This window comes from Diorhabda carinulata, chromosome X (genome assembly GCF_026250575.1).
Source record: "Diorhabda carinulata isolate Delta chromosome X, icDioCari1.1, whole genome shotgun sequence".
NCBI classification, from domain to species: Eukaryota; Metazoa; Arthropoda; class Insecta; order Coleoptera; family Chrysomelidae; genus Diorhabda; species Diorhabda carinulata.
Window position 1 is genome coordinate 38,083,959 of NC_079472.1, and position 12,606 is coordinate 38,096,564.

General features: G+C 32.0%; 3 protein-coding genes across 3 annotated transcripts in view; 2 read left to right on the forward strand and 1 right to left on the reverse strand.

The window, feature by feature from the left end:
• The window catches only part of LOC130901021 (chaoptin), a 371,072-nt gene that overhangs the window by 299,360 nt on the left and 59,106 nt on the right, over window positions 1–12,606 (reverse strand). The gene's annotated exons all lie outside the window — the stretch shown is intronic.
• LOC130900522 (uncharacterized) lies at window positions 5–3,208 on the forward strand. Its single transcript, XM_057811214.1, has one exon. The coding sequence runs from the start codon at window positions 5–7 to the stop codon at window positions 3,206–3,208; it is 3,204 nt and encodes a 1,067-aa protein (XP_057667197.1).
• LOC130900523 (uncharacterized) overlaps window positions 3,373–12,606 on the forward strand; it is a 57,207-nt gene continuing 47,973 nt past the window's right edge. Inside the window, exon 1 of the mRNA XM_057811215.1 lies at window positions 3,373–3,886. Coding sequence (XP_057667198.1) covers window positions 3,373–3,886 — 514 coding nt within the window. The remainder of the gene's footprint in view (window positions 3,887–12,606) is intronic.

Genomic DNA, 12,606 nt, shown 5'->3' on the forward strand with positions numbered 1-12,606 from the left:
AGAAATGAAATATCATTCTGAATTACCAACTTTGGACGAATTTATGAATTTCTTGAAAGACAAATCTGACATTTTACAATGTTTGGACGAGTCTCAACAATCAACTAAATCCATAGGCAATTTAAGTAAGAATAAGAACAATCCAGTACATATGCTTTTATCAACAAATAAATCATTGTCCTGTAATTATTGTAAACAAGCTCATACAATTTATAAGTGTCCTCAGTTTTTAGCTTTAAATGTTGATACAAGAATTCATAAAATTAAAAATTTGCACTTATGCGAAAATTGTTTACTTGCAGGTCATGATAAACAAAATTGTAAACACGGCAAATGTACAATATGCAAAAGGAAGCACAATACACTGCTTCACAAACAATATAATGTAGTATCCCCGGCAAATAATCCTTCTAATGAACCAACAACTTCGATGAATGTAGTTGTAAACCACAATAATTCAAACACGATTTTAAAAGCGGAAACTTTCGCCAATTCACTGTTATCTACCGTCTCATGTCAAATTAAAGACAACCAAGGCAATTTTCATCAAATAAGAGCACTGCTGGATTGTGGAGCTCAATCCAATATAATAACTGAAAGGCTATGTAGTTTACTAAATATACCATTGTTACCTACCAATGTCTCAATTTGTGGAATAGGTAAATCTGTATCTTATATAAATAAAAAATGTTCTATTTCTCTTTATTCTTGCGTTAATGATCATGAATATACAATTTCATGTTTAGTCGTCCCTGTAATAACTGGTAATATTCCATTTGCTTATTTTAATCCTAGTACATTAAAGATACCGGAACATGTTCAATTATCTGATCCCACTTTTGGATGTCCACAAGAAGTCGATTTATTGTTGGGCGCCAATATATTTTGGGATTTGTTATTAAACGAAAAAATAAAATTGGGAAATAATATGTTAGTTAACACTGTATTTGGATGGATAGTAACAGGTGTGCTTCCAATTGATAATAATAAAACAATCATGTGTAACCTTTCAAGTCATATTCCTGAAGATGACCAGTTAAAGAAATTCTGGGAAATTGAAGAAATAAAAGGTAGTAATCAATTTTTATCTCAAGACGATATTGTGAGTGAGTCTTTATTTAACGAAAATACTTTCCGCATAGAAAACGGTCAGTTTGTAGTAAAATTCCCGTTAAAACAATCCCCAGAACTATTGGGCAGGTCTAAGCCCGAAGCAATTAGAAGATTTAAGACATTAGAAAAACGGTTCGCGGATGTTCAATTTAAACAATTATACACCGATTTTATTCAAGAATATGAAACTTTAGGTCATATGACTAAAATAACTATTGAACCCGATGGAATTAAATACTTTTTACCACATCATGGTATTTTAAAAGAAATGAGTACGACAACTCGTTTACGCGTAGTTTTTGATGGAAGCTGTAAGACGTCTACAGGGTGGTCGCTTAACGATCTACAATATATCGGCCCTAAAGTTCAGAATGACATTATAAACATTCTTTTACGATTCAGAACATATAAATTCGTGGTTTCAGCTGACATATCAAAAATGTATTGTCAAATTCTCATAGATCGAGAGCATAGACCTTTACAACAGATACTATGGCGTGATAACCCCAAAAGTAACTTTTGCACTTATCACTTGAATACAGTTACATATGGAACTCGATCAGCTCCATATCTGGCTATCAAGTGTATTAAGACACTAGCGGAACACAATATGAATCAATACCCCAAAGCCTGTGAAACAATACTAAAGGACATGTACGTGGACGATTTGTTGACCGGTTCTAACGATTTAATAGAATTACAAAAATTATGCAAAGACATATATGATGTCTTATCATCCGCTAATTTCATTTTAAGAAAGTGGATTTTTAATAATTTTCAAGTAGTTTGTGGCTTCAAAGATAACAATATCTCAAATGCAATTTTAGATATAGGTGATAAAGAAAGTTGTAAAACTTTGGGAATCCAATGGGACAATAAAAATGACATTCTAAAATATACAATTAAACAATTTACCCATCGAAACACAATTACTAAACGTCACATTCTTTCAATTATTGCTCAAATTTACGATCCATTAGGGTTATTGAGCCCTTCAATAGTTATTGCAAAATTAATAATACAGAAATTATGGTCCCTACACATTAGATGGGATGAGCCTATTCCACAAGATATAGAACAAACTTGGTATCGATTTCAGAATGAACTTGGCAGTTTAAATCAATTGTCTATTCCTAGAAATGCTATTTATTTAAACTATGTACTTACAGATGTCCATTGCTTCTGCGATGCATCGAGAGATGCATATTCATGTTGCATATACTTACGTAGTGTTGACGATAGCGGAAATTATAACGTTCAATTACTATGTGCCAAAACCAAAGTGTCGCCACTGAAGACAATAACAATTCCAAAACTTGAATTGTGTGCTTGTCTTCTAGGAGCACAACTAGTAAATACTGTGGTCAATGCCCTCAATTTAAAAAATATTCATTATTGTTTGTGGTCCGATTCTCAAGTCGCCCTATGTTGGATTAACACGGAACCCAATTTATTACAGACCTTTGTTGCTAATCGCATATCTAAAATACAATCTCTCACGAACATTGAAAATTGGAGGTATGTTAGTACTAAGGAAAACCCTGCAGATTTAGCATCTCGAGGTATAATGCCTAAAATGCTGATGTCAAGTGCAATTTGGTGGAAAGGACCTCAATTTTTATTGTTACAATCATCAGATTGGCCAATTACTAATTTTTCAATTTCTAAACACGATCTCCCAGAACTAAGAAAATCTAAAACTATTTTGGTCATATCACAACATACAAAAATTTGTGATTTATTTACAAAATTCTCTTGTTTACAACGATTAAAAAGAGTCACAGCATATTGTATGCGTTTTATCAATAATAATGCACGAAAATCTGATACCAAAGTTATTGGCCCATTATCAGTTGAAGAATTGGAAAACACCAATACTATTTTAATTAAATTATCTCAAATGGAATCATTTTCCGAGGAGCTAGAATTACTTCGTAAAAACAAGCAATTAGATGCTAAACATAAATTTGCCTCATTAGCGCTCTTTATTGATGAGAAAGGAATCATCAGAGTTGGGGGACGATTAAAAAATACTTACCATTTAACATCAAACATCCAATCTTACTCTCAAGTAAACACAATTTTACCAAGCTAATTTTTAATCATAAACATAGTCAATTGTTACACTCAGGACCACAACTACTATTAAGTTCGGTTCGACAATTCTACTGGCCTGTTGGTGGTTCTATATTAGCCAAACAAACAGTGAGAAATTGCGTGAATTGTTTCAAGTTCAATCCTATTCCATTTTCCTGTCCAATGTCAAACCTACCGAATGAAAGAATTAGGCCTACGCTTCCATTTGAAGTGACCGGAGTTGATTATGCCGGCCCATTCTATATTTTGAACAAACCAGGTAAAGGAGCTAAACTTGATAAATGTTATTTGGCTATTTTCGTTTGTTTTTGCACTAAGGCAATACATTGCGAAATAGTAACTGATTTAACTTCCAACAATTTCTTAGCATGCTTAAAACGCTTTGTATCTAGACGAGGTGTTCCCAAAATAATATATTCCGATAACGGAACTACATTTCACGGCACTAACAACTTATTGAAAGATCTTAGTAAATTTTTATTTAACAATCAGGCCTCTATTGTCAATTCTACCAGTCAATATAATATACAATGGAAGTTTATTCCTCCGTACACCCCAAATCATGGCGGATTGTGGGAAGCAGCCGTTAAAAGTTGCAAATTTCATTTGAAGCGAGCTCTTATTAATAATAATGTGACTTACGAAGAAATGTGCACCTTAGTGATACAAATCGAAGGTATATTAAACTCTCGACCATTGTTTGCGCAATCAAATGACCCTAATGACTTGTCACCCATTACACCATCCCATTTCTTAATAGGTCGAGTTCTGACCTCCATTCCCAACATTGACTATACTAATACCAACAAGTATCGTTTGACTCGATTAGAACACATCCAGAAACTACCAACAATTTTGGCGAGGATTTTCAAGACAATATATTTCTCAGCTACATCAGCAGTACAAGTGGAAAGACGCCCCATCAACTATTTCTGTGGGCACTTTAGTCTTAATAAAAACCACCCTATATCCACCATGCCAATGGCCAATGGGAATAATTAGGAAATTATTTCCCGGAAGAGACGGCATTACAAGAGTTGCTGAAGTCCAAACCCATAAGGGACTAATTATTCGTTCCATCAGACATTTGTGTCCATTACCAAGACAAGAAGACATAGACAATTAAATCGATTTATTGCAATCTTAATACAGTGATAGACTTTGTAAACATAGGTATATATTATCAAGTAAATTTCTACAATAAGCTGTTTTGAAGGCATCCCTTCAAAGAGGGGGCTATTATGTTAAAATTAATCTTTAAAATAATTTTTTATTATGTTAAAATAAGTCGAAAACGTGGCAACGCCGCCCAACATAAAGTTTTTTCTATTTTTTTGTATTAATTAGAAATGTGTTGTTATATCGCCATTAAAACCCAACTAACACATGTTTTAATATTATTAATAAATAATACAGTCCATACATCAACAATTAGTTTATTTGAACCAGCAAAGAATTTTAAACAGGGAGCTCCCTTCTTTTGTAGATATATTTCTTCAATGAGATTCTAGCATTTGTCTTCGGAGTCTTCTTATCGCTTTCTCCACTACTCCCCACAAAATGCTATTCATCTCAAAAGTTTTTCTGCAATATTAGATGAATTGTGTGCTAGTTAATGCTAAAAGGGACGTTCTGTCAGTCTAAGCCGAACAACTCGAAGTCGTAAGTCAAGTGCTTAAACATATTTGGACCATATATCACTTATTTTATCCAAGTATCATGGTTGCATAAGATATACATTTGTAGCCCACGCGAAAAAATCATAAGAATAATTACTAAGCATCTCTCTGTACCTGCGGGAATAATTTCCGAAAAATCCCTTCTCCAGTCACTTGTTTCTGTATTAGAGTAAATGTTTGTTGTCCTAAGGCCAACGTTCCAATAAAAGAAATATAGTATAATCATATATGTTTGAAATGTAATTTTTTTGGAAATCGACATTTTTAATTTTTCATTACAAATAGTGTGGCATTTATTTGTTACTTAAACCATATAACCATAATAATTATATCATGTGAATTTATGGATCATGATTCTCGTTTTTGTTTACAATTTATCTCTACCGAATTGTAAAAGAGTGTCGAGTTGTTCTACCCCAAGTCGGACATGAGTCGTATTAGGGAGAACAAAAATTTGTTTATCTCCCTATACTGCGGTAAAATACGCATTGTATTGTTACTGTTTCCCCCTATTCCTCTTATCAACAATAGAGGTCATTTGACTCCTTTTCCTAACATCGATTTATAATTTTGCTGTTTTATTTGTAATTGTATTCAGAACGCTAAACACATCTACACAATTGTGCGAGTTATAAAATATGACAAAGACTCCGAGGTTTATACAGGTTAAAATTTCCAAATCTTACTTCTTACTTTGTAGGCGGAAGAAAAGTATTGAAGTCTATTTCGAATAAGTAAATGTTTCATATCAATAACGGATATCAACAATACATAGTACAGCGAAGAATCTCATTTACATAAAGAACAATGGAAATTTGTTCGTTAGCTTTAAGATGTTACATGATACAATATTGGGGTTCAAATTCCACTGTTTAATAAATAGAATGATCGAAGCATATTTCTCCCAACAGAGAAAAGACAAGATTTACTAATCCTCATTGTCCCAAATTTCACTATTTTCAACAACTTTGTTTTTTCGATTTTTATCCTATTATCTATATTAGATAATGATTATTCCTAGTTTCACATAAGATATTCTATACCTTCCAAATGATGTTCATTATGTATGTGGTCTAGAGATATGTCGAAGCAAAAGAAAATTATCAAAGGAAAGTTTAGAAATACCTATATAAATATTCTTGATGACATTACGATTTAATGAGATCTGAAATGAACTAACTCTAGAAATGATTTTATTCATGATTCTCAGTCTTCTTTTTCTATCTAGTATATGAGCAGTTATTGAAATCTGAGATTTTGCACGCATTGGATTCAACAAGTATTTGGAGGAATATTTTCTATTGTAACTCACAGAATCGTTAATCTTCTTCCTCTATCAGTTATAGTTTCTTGAAATGTCCTTTCTGACGACAATTTTCTGTTAGAAGAGCTCTCAAATATATGTGTTTTCTGAATTGTCCAATCTTTTTTTCTTTATCGCTCTCCAGAAGGGTTTGGGTCTTTTTTTACTACTTCATAGTTCCTTTTTAAATAACCACAATGGATTAACTATGTTATTCGTTAAGTGTGCCTGATCATTCCATTCCATTGTGCCACTGAACTGATGAGAGAAGAGCACCGAGTTTTAATAGCTGCTTAGCTATCCGACAATGGCTATTCGTTATTAGTGTTGAACTGGACCTTCCTCTCAATCAGATGATAGATTTCAATTTGTGTTTGGAGTTTTTTACATTGCAAAGTGTTCTGCTCCAGTCCCTTATACTCCTATGCCAGTTCCTCCTTTTGGATTGCAAGCTGTAATGATTCTTTATTGTTTTGTGATGGTGTTTTCTTCCTATTTCTTGTTGTTTCTATATTTTGTATTAAATACCTCCTATCTTCCATAATTCTATTATGTGACATGTTCTAGTATTCTTGTTTTCTCACTAACGAGGGCAAGTCTTCACTCAAAATCCCCACTCTACTCAAGTTGTACCTCAGTGATATTCTAGTACACTTTTCATTACTAAATGAAGTGGTTTGAGGTTGAGAAGCAATTTCATAGCCGCTGTAGGACTTGTTCTCATTGCTACCGCAGACCACCCTTTGAATTCTGGTGAGGTCATATTCGCAGGATATATTCAATAGCTTGACAATGGTCTCTCGAAGTCAGTGTGCTTCCACCCTAAGAAACATTTTTTTAAGTTTATAAATATGATCGAATATGATAAGTAATACCACTCTAAGAGATCTAGATTTTAGTATAAAAGAAGAAATGTTTTTATAGCATGAAAATACTACAAGTGATTATAGGAGGTAACCAGTAGAAACTACTGATACCGAGAGAAGCTGTTACTAGATATTTATTCCTTTATCTGATTCCTAAATTATTTCCTCTTATCCAGATGGCTAAGGATGATGAATTTCTCCCCATTCTTCTATATATTTGATAGGAATTGAGTTATATAATTCCCATAGTTTTCGTTGTGAAATATACATTCTTTACTATGTGAAGTTTCAGTAGTTTATACGTTCCGAATTAAAAAATTGAGAATATAGCTTTCTCTTGAAGTGTTTTTAGTCCTGTTAAGGTAGATTTTGATAAACTTCCATCTATTTTCCACATGACTATAATGTGTCGATGCCTCATCCAGTTCTCCATAAAATTTTACCGTTCATTCATAATACATTTTCTATAGGTGATTCTCCAATCTGGTATTCAAAATCATATTATAATTGCAAAAACCAGGTACAAGCTTATTGCAATATGTGAAAACAGATAACGTTTAAATTATTTATAGTAAGAGACTCCGTACATTTTGCATTGTTCCCAGATGAAACTTTTTCAAATGAAGTCAGTATCTCCATTTTCACTACGGAGTGTCTCTAATAAACTCAATTGTAGACTCATTGAATGAAAACAAGTTCTTTCAACAACAAAATTTTTTGTTCCTCAAAAAACTAGGATGACAAAAATTTTCTGACGTGGAATACTATCTAGCTTTCATTCATATTTGTGAGTATTTAAAGTAAGAATATGTTTTTCAAAAATATTATTCGTATTGACGATTATTGATTTCGTATTGGTAAATGTCAAGATTGATCCACAAATAACTGAAATGCAGAGTGAAATATTAATATAATTCAATTTTGCAATATATATATATATATATATATATATATATATATATATATATATTGACCTACCTTTGCAAATTTTCAATTTTTCTTCTCTCTGTGTTACAGAAGTAGATTTAATCATACGCTTCAACGTTCCCTACCAAAAAGATTCACAAATGGTCAAATTTGATGATACATGTTCTAATGTCAATCCATTTGAAACTGTTCATACAAAAAGTTATACACAGTTAATTTAAAATGAGCAGGCGTTCTGTCGGTAATTAAAAAAAAATTTTACTATATTCTGTTACAATCTATATTGTTTTTCCAATGTATTTAACAAAAAATTAAATTTTGATGTGCCTAAGGGATACGGAAGATTACAGATAACTAGATTAATCCTCAAAAATTACAAGGTACAAAAAAATTTCTGGAGAAAGATTGGAGTTCAAGCTAAGTTCCAACATCATGTATCTATTACCACTTCGACTGTTCTATTCAAAGCTCATTTTACATTTCAATCAATATATTCTCCTCTTTATACAAGTTTCTAATAAAATATATTTCGATTGTTGTCACTAAAAAAGTGAAAGAAATTTTATAACAAAAAAGAAACTAATCCGATTATTACAAATGTTCGAGTAGGAAGATATGAGAACTGAGTAAGTACGTCTTGTTGTACGAAGCTGCAAAGTAGAAACTTGAAACTATTTCAGCGGATGAACTTTTTTGTTCTTAATGTCTCTCTTTTCCTCTTGATACTTTGAGAATTTCTTGGGCTTGCTTAAAAATTCTCATGACTGATAATATTTGAGATTTTTTGCTACATTTCGCGACAGCAGAGTCTAATTTATAATTTATAACCTGTTTCACACTATATTTCGATATCATATAAAAGCGATAAACTATCATATACACTGGTTAATATTTTGTGGAAGAGGAAAACAATTTCCACTTTCCCTGTTTATTCACTCCACTTGAATTTCGGAATTTTGCCCATGTTTTTTCTACTTTATTTTACATTATTCACTCAACTGGAATCAGTAGAAAGGTGAAAGTTTGCCCCCGCTATTTTCTTTTCGTCAGTTGAAGTGGATAATAAATTTTAAAGTTGTAATAATTAATTCTTCTACTTCAACTCACTCTATATTTAATAAAATCTCGTTGACCGTATCCTTATCAATATATCATTAGACTTTTAGTTAAAAATAGAAATACATCGACAGCTGAAACAGCAAATGAAGACATTTCTAGAAATAGTATTCATAGTAACAACAGAATATTTATGACAAATGCATTAAATCAAACTAAACATGGAATCAAATCGATAAGATCAGTTCCTTTGGAAATATTGTATTAGTCTATATAGAAAAGATTTTCATCAACAATTCAGATTTGAGAATCTATCTTGGAATCAGACATAAATATGATTCCAAATTCAAATTATATGATAAATCCCGAATAAAGTGGAACGATTCAGGTATTTGGATAGTTGGATTGATTATATGGTTCAATACTTTGAACAAATCTCCACCAAAATAGAACTAGCCCATCAATAATTCATTATCTGGGTCGAATATTTATATTTGAGCAAACATCTTGAAGCACTTAAAGTGCTGAATTCACCGTAAATAAATTGGGTCATTTCGAGAAGTGTCTGTATGAATATGGAATTTACCGAACTTATATTGGAATAACAAATATTTTGATATATAATGAGAGATATTATAAATGCTCTTATCAATTATCCAAGTCAATATGGAAGAAAAAACTTGTGTGTTTTCCATAATCAATCATGACAAACTAAGCTAGAAAAAGGTAAATCAAAAATATCATTGGTCAAGCAATTCGCTTTAGTGGTGAGCGAGACTGGTCTTGAGATCCTGGTTTCACCAGCTTTAGGTTTGTAAAGCAAAGACCAAATCTCTAAAACTTATGCAAGATCAAGATTTAGCATTGTAATACTTGCGCAAGATCTAGACCGAGCGTTTTAAACTTGCAGTCTTATTTTTTTTGTAATTATTATTTATAATATATTTTCAGTCGAAATATAGAAGAAACATTCCCTTTAAACGTTCGTAAAAAACTAATGGGATTTTCGAATCTGTTAATTGTTGAATGTTGAAAAGGTATATTATTTAAAATATCAATACTATTAATTTAGTTATGGTCTACCCCTAGCATACAATTATAAAAAATTTCTGTTCCAGTTAAAGTCCAATTAAATCAATCAATTTGATGTCATCTGATTGGATAAAACCAATTAGTACAACTTTATAATTAAAACTGATCCCATGGGCTGTTTCCACTCTATCTCTATATTTGATATTTGAAATTGTCAAGATTTGGTTGTAATACTAATAAGATATTAATGAAATTATCGACACAATATACGATTCTACAATTAACAAAAACTGTTCTATCCTAATAACCCTAATCTAATAATAACATTGACAAAAAATTAATAACAATTTTCTCAATTTTGTTGCTTATAAACACAAGTTTTCGAAATCTGTTGTAAAATTTTTTCTAACACTTATATTTATTATTACTACTGAAATTTCTGATACAAATCTAATGGGTATCCAAAAACTTTCTTCTGTACATTAATAGAAATAAAAGCATTACTTTTGACTTTCGAATATTTTATCTTCTGTATATGATATGATATATGATTTAAGTTATAAAATAGTTATTTATGTTACAATTGAGTAAAGTAATACTTTGTTCCACGAGTAGGACGGTTTCACCATACGAGCCGAAGGCGGCAATTCCTACAAGTGAAAAAAGTTACTTTCCTCACGAGTTTCATAAAAAAATTTTTGCTCTTTTGACTTAGACTTAAAAAATTCGTAATACTTTCATCAATTGTTATTTTGTAACATTTAACGAGTTCAAAGAAATAATATCGTCTGTAGTTGAATTAGTACTTATTGAATTGTTGGTAGGATCGTGAATATTTACAATGCTCCTTGAAGTCAAACTAGTTGTTTCCGTTAAAATTTTCAATGCGGAATAAATTTTGTTTTTTATTGAATCGTCTACGTAATCCTCCTCAACTGTGTTGAATTTCCACCCACCGTGCTTCTTTCGTTGAATTATATCACCACCGAAATCCACTAATTAAGACGCCGGAGAGCGTCGAAATGTATGCCCAGTGTAGTTTTTTGAATTAGGTAAATCCAAATATGTTGTGATATACGAAGGAATTTTTGAAAAAGTATTGATACCCACAACTTGAGTTTTGCATTTTCTACTTATATACTGCAAAAAGAAGTGAAGAAATTATTTGTTTTGACAATTGTGGGTTGTTGATTTTTTATATTTATTATAAATGTTTACAAAGCTCAATCTATTTTCAAATATTTCACCAATAACAGTAAATCGACGTTGAACATGAGGTTTTGAATCAAGTGCTGTGATAATTAAAACATTGCCAGTATTATTAATATGGTTACACTCCATTTTATATAATTTCTCCCTCCGCAGAGCTACCGCGATTCAGAATTTTAAAGCAACCTGAAAAATATTAAATATCTAAGCTTGCATTAAAATTTGTTTCTGTCATACTCTATGCATGAGATAAAGATCATCTGGTGCTTGCAACAGAAACTTATTAATGTCTTCACGGGCAAATATTTTAGATTTTTGTGGTCTATAGTAGGGGTCTCCAAACATTCCAGCCCACAGAGCCATACTGATTACTCCAGTAAGTTCCGAAGGCCAAAACCATATTATCATTGTTGCCGGTGGTGAAAAGTGAAATAGTCCTCTGATGGAAAGAAAGTCCGAAAAAGTACGCAATCTTCAAAAAAGGCTGCAAATCGGACTAAAGTCCGCAAAACGGCAGCACTGCATATTATTAATTTTCCTGTCATTATCTGTAATTTCTAGATTAGTCGTAGAGTACAAGCCATGAGGAGTTACGTGACAGGACATATGGTGGACACAAGCGGAAATAGGTAGTACCTCCTATCGCGAACAGATGGCACTAAAAGCGCGTACAGAATAATCTCGTTGGTTCGAGAAAGTTTTGGTGTTTTCCACTCACTTCTAGATGGCAGTAATTGGAATATATAAGAAGGCTAGTGACGTAACCACAAGTCAGTTCCTATGACACTCTAGTGAAATAAAATAGTGCGTACCTCCTTAAAACGTGTTTGTGAGTGTTTGAGTTTAAGGCATCTTTGTAACAGTATTTTGATTTGAATTGTTGCTATTGTGTGTGATTTAGTAGTATGGGAAAGAAGCTAAAAATTTATAGTAAATGCAGAAAATTCAAAAAACAGTGGAATATTTAGTATTTCGTAATTGGGTCCAGTAACAAGGCGCTATGCTTGATTTGCAATGAAAGCATAGCTGTTCTCAAAGAATATAACATTAAACGTCATTATGAAACAAAAAATTTTCAAAATCACTCAAAATATACAGGAAGTTTGCGAACAGAAAAATTCGAAGCTATGAAGCCTCGGTTTGAAACTGAAAACTGAACAAGAGGCTGCAACTCGTGCCTGCTTTCGTGTGGCTCTTGAAATTGCAATACGTGGAAAACCATTCACCGATGGAGAAATGATCAGAATGCATGATTGCCATAGCCGAAGAAATGTGCCCTGAAAAGATAAATTTATTAAAAACTGTCAGTATGTCAGCAAACATT

Excerpts from the sequence above, each read along its gene's own strand:
- LOC130900522 (XM_057811214.1), top strand. The coding sequence starts at position 5 with ATGAAATATCATTCTGAATTACCAACTTTGGACGAATTTATGAATTTC.